This window comes from Megalops cyprinoides, chromosome 10, assembly GCF_013368585.1.
Source record: "Megalops cyprinoides isolate fMegCyp1 chromosome 10, fMegCyp1.pri, whole genome shotgun sequence".
Lineage (NCBI taxonomy): Eukaryota > Metazoa > Chordata > Actinopteri > Elopiformes > Megalopidae > Megalops > Megalops cyprinoides.
This window is the reverse complement of record NC_050592.1, coordinates 21,690,320-21,712,462: the sequence shown is the minus strand read 5'-3', so window position 1 is coordinate 21,712,462 and position 22,143 is coordinate 21,690,320. Positions and strand designations below refer to the sequence as shown.

Sequence of the window (22,143 nt, the reverse complement as noted above, 5' to 3'; positions counted from 1 at the left end):
GACGTCTCCATGTTTCTCCCTAATGAACAGAAGACGCCACTCACATTGGTGTTCTTTTTAGGAGAATGAATGTATGAGGATCAAAATTCTTGGCGACTGTTATTACTGTGTGTCAGGCCTGCCGGAGTCACTGCCGAACCACGCCAAAAACTGTGTGAAAATGGGCCTGGACATGTGTGAGGCTATAAAGTGAGTATGTGAGAATGCTCTGACTTTTTCTCCTCAGGGGGTATGTTGTTTGCTAATTATATAGTGGAGGTAGTGTAGCATAGTGGTAAGGAGCAGAGCTCGTAACCAAAAGGTTGCCGGTTCCCTTCTGCCCCAGAGCACTGCCGTCATGGGCAGTACTCTTGGGCAAGGTACTTAACCCATAATTGTCTCACTAAATATCCAGCTGTATAAATGGATAACATGTAAAGGCTGTAACCTATGTAAGTCACTCTGGATAAGAGCATCTGCTAAATGACAATAATGTCATGTTTTAACTGTAGGTTCACATTCGTGCATAGTGTAGTTAGAGTAATTTCAAGAGTACAGGCAGTGTGCTGTTGTGGAAAACACATTAAATTCTTCTCATCAGATGGATGCATGTCCATATCCCAGGTGGCACAGAGCTGTTGTACCTTTGAGCAATATACCTAACCTGAATTTCATCCTTAAAATTATGCTTTTCTGTAAGAGCATTTGCAAAGCAAATACATCGTAATATTATGCATGTATTGTACGTATTGTGTAGCACAGTCAAAGGATAGGTGAATGTGGAACTAAATCAAGACTACTATTTTTGGGAACCTTTATAAGCATTTCCCTTGGAGAACAAAACGTACAGGTTCACATGAACATCTATTTTTAGCTAATGTGTCGTGAGTTTTGCTGTAGTACAATGGTGTATTTTTTTACTCCTTCCAAACCAGTTTGAAATTAGACCAGAACACACCAGCAAGAGGGTGCTGTGTTCGCCCTGTTTCTCTGTGGGCTGCCTCAGGTGTGACCATTCTCAGTATAAAGTGCACGTTGTAGTTTACAAAGTAAAGACCATACAGCTTGAAGCATTAAGGCCAACATGCTGCCTGGCACAAAAAGCCAGATCACTCCCCAAAACAGTGATGTGCCTTTGTGGGATCACATTGGGTTCATGCATAGGGTGCTTAGAAGCAGGCCTGTTACCAAGTTTCAGAACTAGCTCTTGGAAACAGATCTAAAGCTGTGCCTCAGAACCAGAAAAACTGGAGACAAGAGGCAGTCACATAGGATGCCCCCTCTGCTAGAAATCACAGTCTCCTAGCTATTACAGAGTGGAGACTCTCCCACAGAGATCAAAATCTCTCAGCCTTTATAGAGAAGGCTCGATGGATCAGTCTTCTAGCAGTTATAAGGCAGGCTTGGCCGTTGTCATAGAGATCACAATTTCTGAACCATGATTGCATTGGCTTGGCCCCTTTCATGGAGATCACAGTCTCCAAGCTGTGAGGCACAAGCACTGTTTGGAAATTGAGGAACAGTGCAGAGGCAAAGTTAAATCAGTCTACAGGAAGTGACATGCAAAAAAGACTACATATGTTCTTCAAGCATGAATTCCATTAATCTTTCACACAATTTAACTGTTTAAATGTTACATGTTACAGTTGAAGACAATGGGCTAACTACATTGGAGCAAGGAGTGGTTACTTATAAATCCAGCTTTATTGCATAAAAGGCTTGATTGGTATAAAATGTTTTGTTTTTCTAACTTTTGACAAATGCTACCTGATAAATGTCATATCAGATAAACCAGATGAATATCGCAGTGATTCAGATTCATTTGAGCCTTAAAATCCAGCCATAAATTTCTGTTCTCTTCCAGTTCAAATGCACTGAAATTATTCAGCTCAGTGTTACCACTGTTTTGTGACATGTTCATTTGTACAGTAAAATATATTTAAAATAATAAGCTTTTGGCATAAACCAAAAATTCCACTGTGCTCTGGATATTCTTCTGCAAAGATTCAAACTGTTTGGAAGAGTGTTCTTCAACACTTGTTTCTAATTTTGCCAGTGTCCACGTCATTTTAGAGTCTGATGTGGGTGCACATTTTATGAAATACAATCTGCCCTGGGGATTCCTTCAGCCATCTCTTCAGAAAATCCTTGTTTCTGTGTCTAAACCTGACTTTTGAGGATCAGCGTTGTTGCGAATGGTCTGAACAAGTGATTGGTATGCACCATGTGTTTATGTGTCTGTTCATTTAGAGCTGATCCCAGCTGGCTGCACATCTCACTGATTCACTAAATGCTTTGCAGAGATTTACAGGAATCCCACAAACTCGTACAATATCTCTTCTCGTTTGCGTCTCAGCTTTTAATAAATAATGGATCTACCTGATACAGGGTTATCCTAGTGAGAGCCAGGAAAATTAATGTGAATCTTCAAGAAGTTATTCTCAGAAATGAAACATTATTCAAAAAGCCCAGTTGTTTTTGAGAGAAAATATTTCACGTCTTCTCTACATAGATCTACATATTTACCCTTTCAACAAGCTTCTCCTTGTTAATCTAAAATATTACATTCAATATATTTTCAAATACAGTAAATGTAACAGATTTTTTTCATTGCAGGAAGGTGAGAGATGCCACTGGAGTTGACATTAACATGCGGGTTGGAGTGCATTCAGGAAATGTCCTCTGTGGTGTCATTGGCCTTCAGAAATGGCAATATGATGTTTGGTCACATGATGTCACATTAGCTAACCACATGGAGGCTGGAGGTGTTCCTGGGTAAGCAAAGGTGTTGCTCAATACATGCCTTTATAAAGAGAAAATCATATTCATAACCTGTTATTAATACATTCATGTTACAGGACTGTGAAACATGAGTGATATTGTTACAGTCTACCAAAGCATGAGTCTGAGAGAGAGGACCTGATGGAATTCATGAGAATATTCATAAAGCAGCAGATTCCCATGAATTAAAAAAATGTGTCTTGTGTGTTCCTTGTATTTCATCACCACAATAATACACTGACGTCATATTGCAACTTTTTTCATTTCTGTAAGATGTATACGTATATTGTATTTTGTAAGATGTATTTCGGTACGGTGCATTTTTCATCCATAGTGTTCACTGTTCGTTTAAACAGTGCTGTGTGTGGTATTTGTAAACATGTATGGACTGTTCCATGTATTTTATTTGCACAACAAGTCCTAGTAAAGCAGAGACAGAAGAAAAATGCGGGTGCTTGTGTGATACTGTGAAAGAGATGACAGGTCTGTGCTCCTGGCAGGCGTGTCCACATCACCTCTGTTACACTGGAGCACCTGAACGGGGCCTACAAGGTGGAGGACGGGGATGGCCAGGAGAGGGACCCCTATCTGAAGGAGCACGGGGTCATCACCTATCTCGTTGTCAACCCAAAGGTATGGGATGAACCTGATATGGAATATAAAAGGAGAACAGGCGGCAATCACATCCTGTCCCTTATAAAGGCTCTGAGGGGCTGCCTGTGAGTGTATTCACTATTTAACTAGAGGATGTCACAGTCACACATAGGAGAAGTGATCTGACCAGCTGATAGACGAATCAGTAATAGTGAAAGGAGCATATAGTGCTACATGCAATATAATAAATTGTCCTTATCTCATCTACCAATAGACCAAGTTCTGCATCCCTCAACATCGTTGATCTACCTGAGGATGGAGAGGGTGGAGGGTCATGACTAAAACTTTATGCTACTTGCCTATGTAGCCATTTGATTTCCACACAGTGTAATATAACAGTGAGTTCCATAGTATACTGTAAAATGAGGAGATGTGAGGCATGTTCCCTCCTTGTATGTGAGAGGTTCGTCTGTGTTTTACGGCTCTAGGTATGAGCGAGTGTGAGATGGGTTACACTGTGATGAGTGGGAGCGAAAGATGAAATGCATCACAGCTCTGATGAGTATGATTGAAGAGTTAAACGTGTCAGCTCTGAACTGGGTCTCATAGGTATTCAATCTACTTTGTATGCGCAGGCAGACAGACGCAGCCCACAGCATCACTACCGGCCCCGGCACACGCTGGACGGGGCCAAGATGAGGGCGTCAGTGAGGATGACCCGTTACCTTGAGTCCTGGGGGGCGGCCAAACCCTTTGCCAATCTGCACCACCGGGACAGCATGACCAATGAGAACGGCAAGATCAACACTGCTGTGAGTGTCTCTCTGCCACCTATACCCTGAGATACTCTGAACCACTGGGACAGAACATTAACAAACATTAACCTCTGTGCCATCAAAGCTCATTCAAACATAGCGAATACACATCCAACTTCCTAAAGCCAGAAAATAAATAACCAGATCTGGACCATTTTGCATTTTCTGTCTAAATTTTCCAGCAGTATAACATCATTCTTAATCTTCTCGCACCTGTCATTACACTTCTCCTCATTCATCACTCCTGTTTTCACCCAGTCATAAAATCTGTTTGCTATAGTCACAGACTCATCCTGTACCAGTATCCAAAAAAATACATTGAATTGTAATAACATATAATTACTTCTGAACCATATTTATTGTGAATTCATATATCTGATCTGTGGAAACCGAATGTGTCCAGTTGTTAAGAGTTTTTAAATTGGCATAATGCACTTAGTGAAATTACCATTTCTTCCTTCCCCTCAGGATGTTCCAATGGGACAGTATCATTTTCAGAGACGCTCTGAAAGGTACGTTGCGCTATGGAGTGAATCTAACTCTGCATGCTGAACAAGTTGCAAAACACACCCTAATCCCTCAGACACACTATGAATCTCACAGTCACCCAAAACAATGACTCCCCTGAGAAAACCTGTCACTCAAACCTCTTTTTTTCAGAACAAAATCCCAGAAGAAGAAATTTGAAGAGGAGCTAAATGAAAGGATGATTCGCACCATTGATGGCATTAATTCCCAAAAGTAGGTTGCTCTTGAACATGATTATTTTAGTTCATGACCTTTTCATTGCAGACCTCACTACTTCAGATCATGACTGTCATTTGTCATATGTGTTGATTGCAAATATATGTTTTTGGCCTCTACTGCAGTGCTTATGCATATGCAGTGATAATAATTGTTCAACAGTTATTACAATATGTTTCAAAGAGTTTTTTCTGTTTCAGGCAGTGGCTAAAATCTGAAGATATTCAGAGGATTTCACTGTTTTTTCACAATAAGTCCCTGGAGAAGGAGGTAAGCAATGGTGCAAATAATGGTGGATTAACAAAATAATTGCCGCTGACATGGTAAAGCATATAATTTCATTTCTTACTTAAAATTCTGATGCTTCTGGTCCAACATTGGAAGAATGAATATTTATATAAAAAACCAAGTGTGAAGCATATAATTAGGATATCACATAGTGTTCAATGTAATTTAAAGCAGAACTTTTAAAGGATGTAAGAGAAAACACACCTTTGACCTAGTTTCCTCTTTCCCGTAGTACAGAGCGACAACCTTGCCTGCTTTCAAGTATTACATCACCTGTGCCTGCCTCATATTCTTCTGTATCTTCATAGTGCAGATTCTAGTCCTGCCAAAGTAAGTGTTCTTCCTTTACCAAACACACAACCAGCACACTGTGTTTGTCAGTGTACACTGTGACATATTCTTTCACTGTCAGAAGGTTGTGTACTTTGTTGTATTGGATTTGTCAAAACCTCTCTAATATTGTTTGTTTGAAGAAAAAAAAAGGTCTCCCACAGTGTTAAAAAATAAAATATGGAGTTACGATATCCATTTTTTATATAGCTACCTGGCTGAGTAGTTAATGTACTTGTATCAGTGCCATTTGATCTTGTGTTTACAACCTGGATGTTCATTCATAGAAACAAAAGAGTATACGGCTGAGGTAGGCACTGTGAAAAAAGCTATTTGAAAGCACGTTCTTTTCCTCCTGCATCGTCTACAATATTGTAAAGTATGTAGAAATTCAATTCTTCATAATTTCATGTCTTTTGTCATATAATACTAGAACTTTGCATGTGCACACCATATTTTTGAAGTTATCATCTGTTATTTAGTGGAATGGGAAATTGACGAGAATTGTGGAAAATTGGGGTGCACCTTAAGTCAACACATAGCTGGTTATCTCTCTGCTCCAGAGAGATATCCAGTGATTGTAAGATACCACAGCCAAACCAATTTTCTATTCCACATTTTCCAGAGAGGGAGTTCAGAATTTTTTTTGAGATGGGTCAATTACTGTTAAATACTAATCCTAAATCATTTTTGTTTTACCTGCAATATAGCATGTGGTCTGTTTGGTGAAATGTATCTGACAGTGAACAGTACAAACAGAAGCCATTTTTTAAACTAAGAAAAAAGTACATATCTGTAGTTCAAAAGAGACAGAACACAATCTTCATTTACTCAAAGCTTATATAATCTACCCAGCTGCTATTGCTGTGGCTTCCTTTGTTGGAGCCATAAATGACTGGAAAACCCATCAGCATTTTAAAATCATTAATTCACAGCCAGTCAATTTGGGAATAGAATTTAAGAATAGAAAAGATTTCATGAAAATTACCAAATGTGTCTCTGTCTTTGATCAAACCATACAAACCACAGATTTATTTTGTGTTCTAATGTGGGTTTGTGAATTAATACCTTTGATATAAAAGTTACATTCTTTCTAATCTTAGCAAACTGCATGTGTGTGTTATATATTCTGTAGGACCGTGGTTCTGGGAATATCCTTTGGAGTGTCCTTCCTCCTGCTGTTCCTGATCCTGCTGATCTGCTTTGCTGGGCACCTCCTGGTGAGTCACAACATCTGACAGAGCTCATGAGACATGAGGCAAGACCTCCACGGAGAGCAGACTGTCTGAAAGATTTCTTTGATAGCACTGAGATCTTTGCAGATGTCATAAAGTTTGACACCACTGGGAATGAGGAGACAAATACTGTGCCTGGCCAAACGAACATTTCCCATATTGAGAACTGCAATTAATCTTTTGTTAGAAAGATCAGTTTTGGAGAATCGCAACCTTGTCATGAATTTTAACTTTGAGCTTAAACATGCTTTTGTTTCATTTTGTCTCAGAGAAGCAAGTTTTTCCCGTCTTTCTCACAGAGTGCAGTCCCTTTAGCATAGTTGAGGTTTATTTCACATCTTTATGGAATTCTTTACTGGCATTCAGCAATTGCAACAGTCCTGCAGCTTAGAAACTCCAGCTGAAACTGGTTATCTCAGTCTGAACAAGCACAAAAGGCCTTTAGAATGACACAGCCCAGTCACATCACCCTTTATTGTGAGACAAACGTACATTTTTAAAACAATCAATGTCTGTCCTGGTTGCTTCTGGTTCATTGCTGGTTCACAGTAGGATGTAAAGCAGCCGTACAGTCTTTTCTTTTTTATTATTATCCTTTTCCCTTTGTCCTTATTTTAGAGACCTTAAAATCACCTTTACAATACTTTACAGATCCTTATTCCAACTTCACAGAACATTTGTCCCTACTTTATAGACCCTTTATTACAACTTTAGAGACCCTTTATGCTTGCTTTACACACCCTTTATTCCCACTTTGAAGTCCCTGTATTCTTCATATCTATGCAAAGTCCCAGCTTGTTTTTCTCAGTTCAGTCAGTCTCTCAAGACACAAATATTGTCTTGTTTCGAGCAAACCACTCATCCATCTGAACTAACCCACATAGTCATCTGTCAGAACTTTACCACACACTTGTCTACCAGAACTGACCCATACCCTGAACAGTCAGAACCAACCCACACACTCATCTGTCAGAACCTTAGGACATTATAATCTTTGGAAATTTTAATAGTTAGAACTGAGCCACACACCAGGCACATTTTTTACAATCTCTCACATATTCATGCATATTCCATCATTGTAGTTGTATAGATTTCTTCAGTTGTATTCAATAAATTTGAATGAAATCTCAAATTGTTTATCTTTTTTGGGTCAGTAATTAAGAGCTGATATAGATAAATAGGCACATATGGCCTTTGCAGACTGAAGGCTTGTATCCATGAATGAGGTGATTAATTCTTTAAATGTTTGGAGTAAACATGATTTCACTGTCTGTTGCTTTTACACATTTTACAAGTGTACTATTCCCAAGTCTACCATTCAGATGATTGCAAATGGGCCAGGCCTCAGGCGAATGCATCATGCGAGAATGTTTTCCAGTGCACAGTGCTGGTTCTGAGCAGCGAGGCTGTGAGTTTAAAAGCAGGACTCTCCAATGTCCCACGGACAGACAACAGCATCCATTTTCTTGTGAAGGCATTCAGGTTGATCTCTGGAAAACAAAACAAAGTAAAAAAGCAAAGGGACCAGTGCAGAGGACCCTTGAAAGATTCATGTTTTTCTTCCATCATTCTGGAAGACAGGGTTGAATCACATTCCGCAAAATGGGAAAAAAATTGAAATGTTTTAACATAAAGATGACTCAGAATGCTCCTCTTTTTTAAACAAACAAAACCAACACTTCCCAAACAGCGCTAACAAGCTGTCTTTAATTAAGGGATTTACAACAAACACCATTCAAACACCAAAACCCATTGTAACCATAAACCCAAACCCACAGCCATGATCCTGAGCCTTCCCTTGACCCTATGCCTCAACAATACACTGGAAAAAATAGCTGCCAAATCCCAGAAAAGCCAGCTGGACATAAAAACTGCCTAACATACACTCCTTCCATTCATTCGCATTGGATATTCCTTCAAAATGAAATTGCTCCCCCAAACATTTAAATGTGTTCCATGTGAATGGATTTGACTTCTGCTATTTGAATGTTACTGGTCCCTGCTGTGCAATATAATGGAGAATGCTGGAAATAGAGAAGCATAAACTCAGATCTCAAAAGATCTGTCTGGTCTGTGTTATTTTATAGGCTATAGCAAAGCTATTTAAGCACAGTGTGACTAGTAAAATGCTTTTTCTCTGAAATCAAATCTTTCAGCATCCAACATGGAGACATGGAAACTCTGTTGAGAATTATTACATGTATTTTTTCCCCTCTGTTTTTGTCACCATTGATGCTTTTGCAATTCTTTGTGCTCATATTTCTTTGGAAAATGAGTCACTCTCATTTTGAAATTTGTTGGACTTTGAATGGTCATATGTTGTTTTAATATTTTCTGTCTGATAAATTTCTGTCATCACTGAAAACAAGTAACCTGCTTTCACATTTTGGGGAAGATTGTTGCAATTTCCATATGTGATCTGAAAAAGCATGGCAGAGTGAAATAAAGTATACATGATATCGCTTTGTGAATCATAAAATAAGTTCTGTTCATTGGTGATTTAACATGTCAAAGCAGAAATCACTTTTATTATAATTGTTTCAGTTTCTTCTCTGTTCAGGATCAGCTGTGATTGGTCATTTGCAAGAGATAAGAGAAGACATTCTGTAAAATGACAGAACATTCTCGAGTTTTACTGAGTGAATAGAGGTTTCCATGGTGAAATGTAATAGAACTTGCATGGAGGGCACAGGCCATGTAAATCCTATTCAATTGTTTGCATGGTAACATAATAAAAACAACAATTAATTTTAATTACTGTGATAACTATAGTAAGGCGACCTCATGTTACTTTTCAGTTGGCTGCACCTTCAAATAGATAGCAGTATCTAAAGTTATGTCCTTTACATTTAAGGTCAGCTATATTTAGAGATACAGAAACAAGATTGTATAATAGCTACATGATATTGACCGTGGCTGCATAATCAAACATGTACAGTAGCACAATATCTTTATTTGTCTACATTTGACCAGAGCCAGAGTTGCCATCTAGTCGTTTGTAGTGATAGGTCAGTGCCAGATACTGTTGTTAGTTTAGATTAGATTTGGTTCAGCTTCTGACGTATGCAGAATTATAGTTTTACAGATTTCAGCACCTTTACTGTTCACATGAATTAAAAGATGTTTTGGTTTTTTGTTTTTTTTTTTGAATGTTGGATTTTGCATGGATATACACATCAACTGATATTTATTCCCCCAGCACCATGCCATATCTGTGGAAAAATAGAGGGGAAATTCTGGTCCAACATGCGCTCAGATGAGAACAACAGTGTAGCATCATTTCTGGATTCTGATTTTGCAAGATAGCATGCAGAGGCTGTGGCCCTTACACAGCCACACTGACACTGAATGGCTGGTTTCACCGCGGAGCGCTGCGGGTGTTTTCATCCATCTGGTTGTGCCTGCATGGATGCCCATGAACGAGGGCGCCGCTCTCTGAAGATCAGTCTGTCGCCTCCTCAGTGCAGTGCAGTGCAGTAGTGCAGTGGGCTAAACAAACTCTCCCCTTCTCCCCAGCAATGCAACAAACTGGCGTCCTCATCGTGGCTGTGGATCCTGAGATCGTCTGGAATCATCGCCAACAAGCCCTGGCCGCGGATCACCCTCACCATGACAACCACGGCCCTGATATTAATAATGGCAGTGTTCAATATGGTAAATATGTTTTTTTGGGATCCCTGCCTCACATTTTGGCTAGTTCCTCATAGTTCCTCAAGCACAGTCATTTGATATAGAGCACTTACTCTAAATTTGAAAGCAAGTCACGTCTTTATCCATTTACACAAATATAACACTGATCAATACATGTGTTACAATGAGCTTCCCTGGCTCAAACACAAATGATGCAAAATAGCAGTGACAGGGAATAGCAAGTCAAACCTAATTGTATGTTGTGTGATTGTATGGAAAAAACAAAGAAATAAATTCAGAAGTGCCACAAAGCAGACCTCATAAGCAAGATGAATTTACAGACTTGCTGACTCTCAGCTCCCTGATTTATTAAGGAAGCCAAAGGGTCAGCCCAGACTTGTAATAAGAGTGCACTGCAAATTAATTCTGTTACATATTCATGTTAACACAACACACCAACATGGTCAATTATTCTTGGTAATATCAGTTGTTTTGCTTTGCTTATCAAAAAAAAAAAACTTTGATAGCTTCTTGCAAATCTGCAATGCAACATTGCTGTGAATAAAGATTGGAGGACTAAAGAGAATTGATTCAGATCTGAAGATTAATGACAAAAGCCCACCAACATCTCCCCCCCACCACTTCTCCCAATACATACACATACACACACACACACACACACATGCATGCACACACTCTCACATACACACACACACACACACAGATGTGAATGTTTGTTTTACTTTGGAATAAATCTTCATGAATGGAAGGAAACAAAGAATATGCTAGTTATTACCGATCTGATGTCTTCATTGCTGATAAAGATTGATCAGTTAATCATTTGAAACCATGATTTGATATCATAAAAAACTGACAGATGATCATAATTTCGGCTGCACACAAGGAAGTTGTCCTATTTTTTGCCATCATGCCACCCAGATACCCAGATTCAATGGTTTGTATGGCATGTGGGTCAGCTGATATGGTTCACAGAAATAATGGGAACAGCCGTCTAGATGATTTAAAGGTCATCTGTGAATCATGACTGGCACCCTAAAATACAACGGCAGATCCTCTGATCAAAAGGCCCACCTGTCTCACACACACACACACACACACACACACACACACACACACACTTCAGCATCAGCCTGGGGGGAACCAAGTCCCAGGTTTAGGTCTTAACACGCATTGATTTCCAAGCAGTGATCTTGTTTTCTCCTCACGCTGTCGATCAGGCCTATTGAAGTGAACAAGAGGTCATTGGAGAAAGATTCAGTTTGGTGTCGCTGTGCTAAAGTACATGTGCTGGACTCAATAGGTTATTCAGGGCAAAGTCTGTGTCTATATCAAATCATAGTGCATGATCAAATTTTATAGTATAGCGCAATATGCTACAACACGAGAAAGTCCTTCAGGCATTAAGTGTGTTTGTATTACATCTCAGGCAGTCAGCATTTTACATACTTCAACATTATCTATTGTATGTCATTATTTGTAGCTATTGTCTAACAGCCAGTGGCAGAGTATGAGTGTTTTGTTATTTTATAAATATCCTTTTATATTTTTCAGCACATTCTTTTCTCTTCCTTCATTTCAGTTCTTCATAGAGGACAACATAACCTCCTCCATCCATGTTAATAATGCATCCAATGAAACTTACTATTTTGGCAACGGTCAACTCACTCAACCGGTGGAGAAGAACAATTTCTACCTTCCTGTAAGTTAAACTCACTTGCTTTTTGTGTTGGCACTCTGCATCATGCAACATTTCGCATGAAGTACAGAAGGGTGTATGGCTGGGGTGACAGTGTAGCATAGAGGTAAGGAGCAGGGCTCGTAACCAAAATGTTGCTGGTTCAATTCCCTGCTGGGGATTTCATGTGTAAAAGCCAGTAGCTCCCCTCAGCTTCAGATAATAGCTACAACTGACCGCTCTCTGAAACCCGTCTCATCACTTCAGTGCTGCAGAAATGTCAAGTGAGGGTTTTATATTTGAATCGATCCGAACAGTGGGAGATTGTGATGGATGCATAGCTATTATTTCCTTTGTCATGGGCTAATTTCTCCCTGATTCTCTGCGCCTGCATCGTATTGATCAGAGAGTTCTATTCAATTGAGGGATCTGTGTTTAAAGAACTGACAGGTGCCTCTTACCCAGCACATTTGCTTTTGATGATTTGTGTAATTCTAATAATTGCTTTACATTGCATGCACTTTCTCATGGCTTAAGGAGCTGTGTATGCCGTGTTAGTATTTCATCTACAGCTGCATCCTGGGCTTGGTGTCCTGCTCAGTCTTCCTGCGGATTAACTATGAGTTGAAGATGGTGATCATGCTGGCAGCTGTGGTGGGTTACAATGTCATCATTCTCCAGACACACGCCGCACTTCTAGACGAGTACAGCAAGTTCCTCTACAAGACTGAGGTTCTGGAAAGGTGGGCCACTCTCTGATGACATCAGATCTCTTCTTTCATTTGCTACAGATAATTTGTGTGTCTACAGAATAAATAAATTAATTTAGGCATTTGTGTGAGGCCAAGCATGACAAACTGCAACCATCTGCTTTCATTATAGAGATAAGAGAATGCTTTTTTCCACAAAACAGGCTATTACAACCAAATTCAGCTCCTAATATTGAGAGATATAGACACATAGGAATACGTACGAAATGTGGCAGATGCAGTTGCATGCACTTCACAGATAAAATGAAAGCAAAATGTATGACAAACGTAACCCTTTTCTGTCTGTGCTGAGTTTTTTTTTTACCAGAGTTTGCATTCAAAACTGTTTTGGGACTGAAAATCATGACCACTCTGCATTTGCACCTCTGGTCCCTTTGGTACCGTGCCTTTGCATAGACAGTAGACATGGTCCTGCAGTACTGGCTGCTACAGATGGGCCATATTTACAGTTTACCTCAGTCGGGGCTTAGAGGGTGATTGGATGTCATTGAGTTGCTAGGCTGCAATCCAATCCCAATCCAATCCCTTCTACCCCCCAAAAAGGTCCCAGAGCCACACACACGCACACATGCAATGCATTGTGCTCTCATTACATTTCTGACACAGTAATCAGATATCCACCTCGGTCAGGGCTGACCAGCCAAATTCATCAAATCAAACAAATGAAAAGATAGATAAAACACCCTGGGGAATATGTTTTACTGTGTCCAGGCAGTTGAGGAAATAAAGATGAGCAGCATCCATTTTCCAAAGTGTCAGCTTAATGACAGTATCCTCAGGCACAAACTCTTCTCCCCGCACACGCGAAACACACACACACACACACACACACACACACACAAACACATCTGTGGAAGGTGAGGGCAGTGTTTCGATGAAACCTGAGGGACTGTGAGAGCTGTCTGGGTTGACGGTATATAAATGTGGCGGACTGTTGACATGAAGAGAAGGTGACACTCAGAAGTGACTGACAGCTGCAGGCCACATGCTCTGCAGCTCAATGGAGGGGGACCTGCCCCATGACGATCATCCAGAGAACTATTCTCACTCCCTCACTCTCTTTTCCCTCTCTCTGTCCCCATGTATCTCCTGCTGCATAAATGATTTACAAAATTTAAATTCTTGCTCCTTCTCTGAAACTTGTGCGTGCCTGAGTAAATTATTTTAAATGGGGTTGAATGAGATTTTAGTTTGTGTTGTTTTCTTTTCATAATTTGTGTTTTTATTAATGCTCTTTATGACATGGCAGCTGTTAAATAAAGAGACTTTAAAAGTCAAAAATCTCTCTCTCTCTCTCCCTCTCTCTCTCTCTCGCTCTCTCTCTCCCCCCTCCTTCAGGCCAGGAGTACTGAAGGACCTGAAAACTATGGGCTCTGTCTCTCTCTTCATCTTCTTCATCACTCTGCTTGTTCTAGCCAGACAGGTGAGCTGCTGCTGTGACTCAATGGATTTTGAATCATACTGCACCATAAATACATGATTCACTGTTACAGCAGTAGGTCAGGGCTGAACATTGCATTCAATTTCTGATCAAAGTGTAAACCTGGATTGCATTATGTAGGGCAATGAGTTTTTGTTATGGGATTCAAACCTGAGTACTGTCCTCTGGAAAATATGAGTAGCTGTGTTAGTTGTTGCGGTATTAGTTGTTGATTGTGAAGAGAACATTTGAATACTCAGCATCCCACTAACCTCTCCAGTGGTGATAACAGGTTGTTAGAAGAAAACCTGAATACACAGCTGTAGGTACCAGTTAGCAAAATGGCGTGGCTTCTCATTGCATACATTTATATGTTTGCCTTAATCTGTTTTTTTGTAGTTTTTCTTAAGGGGCTCTTGATCTATGATATTGCCACGGCAGTCTACCACACTGTTTTGCTTCACCATTAAAATGTTCCCACAAATATAGAGCAAAATACTGCCTCAGTGCCTCTCTCTAAATATTCAGTTTCCGTAGTGTAGAGAAATGCGGGATCATTAATATGCAGTTTCCTCAGTATGTGGAAATGTGGGATCATTAATCTTTCTTTAGAAACAGGTCTGTGGGGAGCGAGACCTCTGAGCCAGAGGGACTCTGTCTCTCTCCACACTGCTTCTAAGTCTGCCGCTTTCTGAGGTTCGGGGGAGGCAGGAAAACATAGCTACCATTCAGCTCTCCCATCCCCCAGTTTCTATAAAGAGGAGGTGAAAATGTGTCCACAGTTATTTTGGTGACAGAGCCAGGATACACTGAGGATAGATAGATAGATAGATAGATAGATAGATAGATAGATAGATAGATAATCTACCCAAGCATTCATACACCCCTTTCAAGAATTTGCTTGTCTATATTTTTCTAAAATGACACTGTCCATTTCAGCAAAACCAATTACATTACCATCTCCAAATTTAAAAGAACACAACATGACAATTAAGCAAAGACAACCTTTTCTTAGCTGCATTTAGTTTGATTCAAGCAGGTGTGAGGTTTCTGTTTTCAGAACACAGATTACTGGAGCAAATGTTATCCTGTACCAAATTTATTGGGTTGTGGAAAAATTGGAGGCCACTCTGACAATAGATTTTAGTGTAAAAAACACTAACAATTTGCCAGAGTGACTTTGGCTTTGAATATTAGAATTCAGAACAGAGTTAATGTCATTCTTCAATGTATTCATTTTTTATTAAAACCAACAGAAAGGAGACAATTATACAGCCTTAATAATGCTATTAATAATAATTGCAGTGCTGCAGCATTGGGTGGGTCTGATCAATTGTCTGTACTCAAAAAGGGTCTGTAGGCAAAAGGGCCATCTGAGAGAGGATTGAAGAGAGAGAATGTCTGAGAGAGATATTAATGAACAGACATTCCACTCCTTACAAGAGTGTTGGCACTGTTGCTATTCACATTTATTCATAGAAATCCCATGGCACACTAACCATCACTGCCCAGCTTCATTCATCAGTTTCAGGTTCTAGAGTCTTTCGGCTCTACAAGGGGAAACCAAGGTGATGGTGGTGATGGTGATGGTGCAGTTGGGGGGTGGAGGTGGGAGGTAGGGTTGGGGGTTGGGCGGGGAAAGGGGGGGGGGGTGTTTCTGATGTTTCCAGAGTCATAAAAGAGATTTTGGCCAATGGTTTCTTTTAGGTTGCAACCTTGCATTTATTTCCTAATAACAGTGTAATCCCTCCTATTGTAGGATTATGCTACCATATGTACATGATGTACATTCGTGGGACAAAGCAGCCATGTTTTTTTAATAACAGGAACCACTCTGGCCAAGCTCTCCACTTGTAGCTCTGGTTCTTTCTGTGTTGTCATTTTCACAGAGCAGTGCGATCAGATGTCTACAGTTTCTTTCCCTCTGTGTCCTCTTGTAACAGAATGAATATTACTGTAGGTTAGACTTCCTGTGGAAGAACAAGTTTAAGAAGGAGTGCGAGGAGATTGAGACCATGGAGAACCTGAACCGCGTGCTGCTGGAGAACGTGCTGCCCGCGCATGTGGCTGAGCATTTCCTGGCACGCAACTGGAAGAACGAGGTCAGGGTGCTGGCGGGACACTGGGGATGAGAGAAAATTCACATACTCCTTTCGTTAACAAACCAGGCACGGGGGCAGTGCCAACAAAATCTGAGCTCGATTTCTGCTTGATTTAAAAAGGGGCAGCTTCCCCATTCCCACCTGCATTCATTATAGCCTGACCGTAAATGTTCCCACCTGCTGTCATATCCGCACCTGTGCTTAAGTGTTATGTGGAAAAAAAGAAAATCAAGAAATCACCATGGAAACAGATAGGCGAATATGTTCTGTTTTCATTGTCCTAGAGGGACAGAAAACGGATATTTCTTTGTTTGATTTGTGCCTGATGAAACTTTAAAAACAAATCCCAATAATTCTATTTGTTTTTTTCATATCATCAGTTTTATTGACTGGATCTATACTAACTTGTCTTTAACTGACTGAACTGTCTAACTGTGCCTTTCTATTTCATTGGCAGGATCTTTATCACCAGTCGTACGACCTGGTGTGTGTCATGTTCGCCTCCATTCCGGACTTTAAGGAGTTCTACACTGAGTCAGATGTCAACAAGGAGGGCTTGGAGTGCCTCAGGTTGCTCAATGAGATAATTGCGGATTTTGATGAGGTATTTTATTGTTTTTTTTATTATTCTTGTTTTGTTAATCTTCATGTAAAGTCAGGCAGATCTACTCTGATATGTCAGGATTGCTTATGATTGTACATTCTAACCACATAACTGAAACTGTAACTTCTACAGACTACTACTGACCATCATTTATAAAACCAAAGGCCACATTTATATACTTTACATTTAGTGGCAAATTTCAACTGGAGTATACACTGGTACTGGGACACATTTTCATTTTAATTTGCTATTTCAAAGCTTCAGTGAGTTTTGCAAGTAGTTTAAAAATAGGAACTTCCCATAAATCATTTCAGGTAGATGGAGCAAAATTGTTCATATTAAATCTACAATTCATTAAAACCACAAAACGCGCAGAAATCGCAGAAATATATCTATTGTTGCTGTTTTAATCTTCATATTAAATAATCTAATCTTCAATATCTCTGTCATTTGAATTATAACCAAATCCATTTTGTAAAAAGGTTCATTTTGGAAAGATATATATATATATATATATATATATATATATATATATATATATATATATATATATATATATATATATATTATATATATATATATATATTAATTTCCCAAAATTTCAGTGCTATCCCACAAACCCTGCTTGATACTGTAAAGGACACAGATTAATATATTAGTATGAGCATTTGTAATAAAGAGCCCATCTCTTTACCGGATGATCAGAGGAGAGGTAAGGTGCAGCATGTAACTATGGTTACAGGGGAGGTGAGTAACTATGGTTACCAGCATTGTGTGTCCCTCTCCCAACATTTGGCTGTCTGGCAGCTGCTGTCCAAGCCCAAGTTCAGCGGGGTGGAAAAGATCAAGACCATTGGCAGCACGTACATGGCAGCCACAGGGCTGAACGCAACACCTGGGCCAGAATACATGCAGGTAACAATGTCCATCACCATGGAGTCTGTTAAATCCATGTTTCCCATAAAGCATGGTCTACAAATCATTTCTGCTTTCAAAGGAGCACCCAGACAAACTCATGGAGAACTCATGGAGATTTCTATTTAAGCAATTGTCTGTTAAACACATTCAGTGTTTAAATATTCATTAGTATCAAATTTGTGGTCAGCTTGGTCAGTGTGAATTCTATGTTAATTGTTCCTAAAATCCCTAAAACTGAAATAATTTAATAAATACGCAGTCAGCAGCAATAATGATATGCTTTCAACTGGCAATAGCTATCGGCAACAGTTTTGATGTTATGCAATTCTTGTCCATTAAGTGTTTAAAAGTAACAGCCTTTATTTAAGTCATTAATAATGCAGAGGAAATGGTAATGGGGCTGAGAAATACTGTGCTTTATAGAGTTTATTATTTCTCATGGAATCTTTTATTTTATTTGATTCCCAGATGTTGCTGCCCTTTAATATGATTATTCTTACAAAAATGACTATTCTATTACTAAAACCCCAAATAGCTGCATACTGATACATTCAGAAGGGGTTGTCACTATGGCAAATATTATTTCAAGTCAACAACTGACCATCACTCCACTTGAAATTATTTGAAATTGAACATAATGTTAATTTCCTATCACTTGTTTTGCATGTTTAAAGTTGAATTGACATGTAGTTTGTAATTGAATCTTCCTTAAATTCTACAAACATGAAGTCACATACTACATAAAGCCTATCTTGTTATGCAATCTTTACTTCCATTTGAAAAATGACTATTAACTTATTTATTTATTTTAATTTTTTAGCAGGAACATGACAGACAATACATGCACATTGGCACCATGGTGGAATTTGCCTTTGCGCTGGTGGGAAAGCTTGATGTCATCAATAAACATTCCTTCAATGACTTCAAACTCAGAGTTGGTGAGTGTATTTAGGCAGGAGGCAGTACAGTTTACAGAACTAGTTTGGCATAGCTTCAAACCAGTATCTGAGATGCTGAGAGGCACTGAGTCTCACAATAAAATTGAATTGCCGTAGACCAGCGACGGGCAGCCCTACTTTGCTGAGCTGTAGACCTGCAGGTTTGAGTTCATTTTCAGTTAGAAAATGATTTACACCTGGAGCAGCAGGTGATGTGACTTCCTGTCAAAATAATGATGTAATTAGAAAGTGAAAATATTTCATAGAATGATAACCAACAGACAATTCAGTCCTCAAGGACAGGAAGAGCCATAATAAAAATATTGACAAAATCAGGCAAATGTATGAATCTGAATTTTCATCTGGAAGATGTTAAAACACATTGCAGTGTACGGTACAATGTGCAGAGACACTTTAATATTCATATAGTTTTACAATGCACTTTATACACTGAGAGCTGGTGCTAATTTCAGGATGGAACTGAATCAGCTCAACTGCCCTTGATTCCAAAAGGAAAGTCTACAAGGAGAGCATGAAATTGGCAAGAGAAAATGGTTTTCAATTTACAAGTACATTGAGGGAAACAGACCTGGAATTAATCCTAAAGCTTCTTAAAACAAGTTGACTTCATAATAAGATGCCAGCTGCAAAAAGTGCATGTCTTCATCAAATATGTTACTGATGATGCTGATTTAACAAATGATCTCTTCCCTCTATAAATGCTCCTACCTTGGTGACTGTAATTGTATAAATTGCTACTCATTTTCCTTTGCACAAACTAATAAAACTTTACTGTCAAAACAGTAACTCTGAGGATCGTGAGGAATAAGGAATGCTATATCCCCTTCCCTCTCAGGTATTAATCATGGGCCTGTGATTGCTGGGGTGATCGGCGCCCAGAAACCCCAGTATGACATCTGGGGAAACACAGTGAATGTGGCTAGCAGGATGGACAGCACTGGGGTGCTAGGCAAAATACAGGTAACAAGTTCATCATCCTTAGCACTTTAGAATATATCTGCAGCAACCAGAAGTGTGCGAGCACCTCCAGTCTTCTCGGCTTTCATTTCAAAGGAACACACATCTTTGTCGTTGGCATGAATTTCCAAGCGAACGGTCACCTGATCTTATTACATCAATCTAAACTATCGAGATTAAGACACGGCACTTGCTAATGGACAGAGTTAACACTCCTTGCTCTGTCTGCCCTCTTCCTTTCTCTCATTCTCTCTCTCTTTCTGAAGGTCACAGAGGAGACTAGTCGGGTCTTACTCACGCTGGGATACGTGTGCTCTTGCAGAGGAATTATCAATGTGAAGGGTAAAGGAGAACTCAAGACCTATTTTGTCCACACAGAGATGACCAGGTCTCTCTCCCAGGGAAATGTAATGCCATAGAAATTTGGCGCAATCAAACTAGACTGCAGCTGGCCAGCAGCAACACCCCTAGCCCTGGGGCTGAAGACCCAATGCCACACATATCTGTACATAGTTCCGCCTTGTCTTTAGATGCACGAAATCTTGGATGTACAAGTGGTACCATTTCTAAAGTATCTCATAAGCAGGGTTGTGCTCTGAGTACAGTATGTAAGTGCAGTAGGAGATATTTTGTAAAAAACAAAAAATAAAAAAACAAGTGTTTTGATGTTTTAACACCATTGTTTTTGTAAAAAAAATATTCATTAAAAGTTTGTATGTATTTCAGCTCTCTTGACTTTGTTTTACCTAGATGTCAAGTTCTGCCATATGGTGGATGATGTGCAACACTGAAATCAGAAGTTTAAGTGCATTCGATAAAAAAATAGCAATTTCTGCTTGGATTTAATTTCAAGATGTCATAAATCTCCATCCTCAGAACACTCGGGTGCAGTGTTCTATACAACAATTACACCATAGCTGTGTAAAATAAAAACTAAACAATTCCACAGGGATATCCAATCTCTCTGTATTTGTATAGTAATTTATGTATGGCCCCGGGCACTGGGTAGTACGGTGACCTTACACAGACTTCATGTATTCGCTGTCCAGCCCAGGAGTACCTGCCCATGATTAGTATAAACCTCTTGAGGACGTTTGTTATATGGCTCTGCCCTAGAATTTACACAGCTTTCTAAAAGCCTCAGTTCAACAAAGAAAATGTCTGTACAGGAAGTCTGAGCCCACTGGTCATGCAAAGGCTTCAGGATAATATCTCATGGCCTTTACGGCTGTACATAGGTCAACCAGAAGCCACTATCTGTGTTATTAAGAAAGGAAATGGGTGGAACTTTGTATTGTGCCTGTGTTATTGAGATAAAAACTGGAGTAATTATTTCAGTTTTAGCCATGAGCTGGGCAGAGCCTTGAACTGTTAGTGTTGTTAAGAGAGGTAGTGAGTTTACTTCAGTGAGATTGCAGCTAAAATGACACACATAGCCTGTCATGTGGATTGTACCCCTACCACCATCACAAAGCCTTCCTGCTCCTTATCAACTAATTCTTCATATCGAAAAATCTGAGATTACACTGTAGTTCTGACATCTTAAAAACTATATATCCATTTATCTAATGTATTTTTTTCTTGCTAAGGTACTAGCTCATTTGATTGCTGCTCACCTGCCAAGTATTCCTCTTGTGCAATAATACGATTTTACTGCAAAACATGGTAAAAAAAAATTAGTGACATGCTTAAAGCTGTTGATGCTGTTTTCTAGCATCCTCTGTGCTCTCTTAACATCATCTTTGTTCTGAACTACTACTACTGCTGTAAACTACAGCATAAGAGCATTACAAAATGTGATGACATGAACAGGTAATTCATTCTGTCATAACTCCTCATTTTCCTATGTTCTAGAGTAAACCTATCAATGGATTTAGTTGTGTCTTCAAAACTTCACAAACTGCATCATAACATGTTCTCCAAGCAACTAGAAAAACTGAAAAACAAAACATTCAAAAGAAGACTTTCTCTTGAAATAAATTTTCCTGGCTCAGACCTCTACTTTTTTTGGTCATGTCCTTGTGGTGATCTTCAAGAACTCAACCTTCAAGATTCTCAATGCATCACTCCAGTCTGTGCCACTTGGTTCTGTCCTTGGTTCATTTGTTCATTTGGTGTCCTTGCTTGACAATGAAAATTTAATTGCTCTTTCATTTCATTGTCAAGGGCTTAGCTAGCTTTTCTGCACAGATGACATGTAATGCTTGTCTTCTGAATAATATAAATGTTGTGAAGGTATACCTCTTTTATATGTGGAAAAGTACTCAATATGGCTGGGGTTTCTCATGGTATGTTACAATCTAGATACAGTATTCCATAGT

At 39.4% G+C, this 22,143-nt stretch overlaps 1 protein-coding gene across 1 annotated transcript in view; it reads left to right on the top strand.

Annotated features, from left to right (window-relative positions):
- adcy2a (adenylate cyclase 2a) overlaps positions 1-20,436 on the top strand; it is an 83,725-nt gene extending 63,289 nt beyond the window's left edge. The window contains exons 7-25 of the mRNA XM_036538936.1: positions 62-189; positions 2,596-2,754; positions 3,261-3,393; positions 3,990-4,166; positions 4,638-4,681; positions 4,830-4,910; positions 5,114-5,183; positions 5,434-5,531; positions 6,667-6,751; positions 10,283-10,420; positions 11,997-12,116; positions 12,651-12,835; positions 14,201-14,285; positions 16,226-16,384; positions 16,842-16,988; positions 17,796-17,903; positions 18,730-18,844; positions 19,701-19,825; positions 20,089-20,436. Of these exons, the coding sequence (XP_036394829.1) occupies positions 62-189; positions 2,596-2,754; positions 3,261-3,393; positions 3,990-4,166; positions 4,638-4,681; positions 4,830-4,910; positions 5,114-5,183; positions 5,434-5,531; positions 6,667-6,751; positions 10,283-10,420; positions 11,997-12,116; positions 12,651-12,835; positions 14,201-14,285; positions 16,226-16,384; positions 16,842-16,988; positions 17,796-17,903; positions 18,730-18,844; positions 19,701-19,825; positions 20,089-20,241 (2,310 nt within the window). The 3' untranslated portion in view covers positions 20,242-20,436. The remainder of the gene's footprint in view (positions 1-61; positions 190-2,595; positions 2,755-3,260; positions 3,394-3,989; positions 4,167-4,637; positions 4,682-4,829; positions 4,911-5,113; positions 5,184-5,433; positions 5,532-6,666; positions 6,752-10,282; positions 10,421-11,996; positions 12,117-12,650; positions 12,836-14,200; positions 14,286-16,225; positions 16,385-16,841; positions 16,989-17,795; positions 17,904-18,729; positions 18,845-19,700; positions 19,826-20,088) is intronic.
- Positions 20,437-22,143: the final 1,707 nt, after the last annotated feature.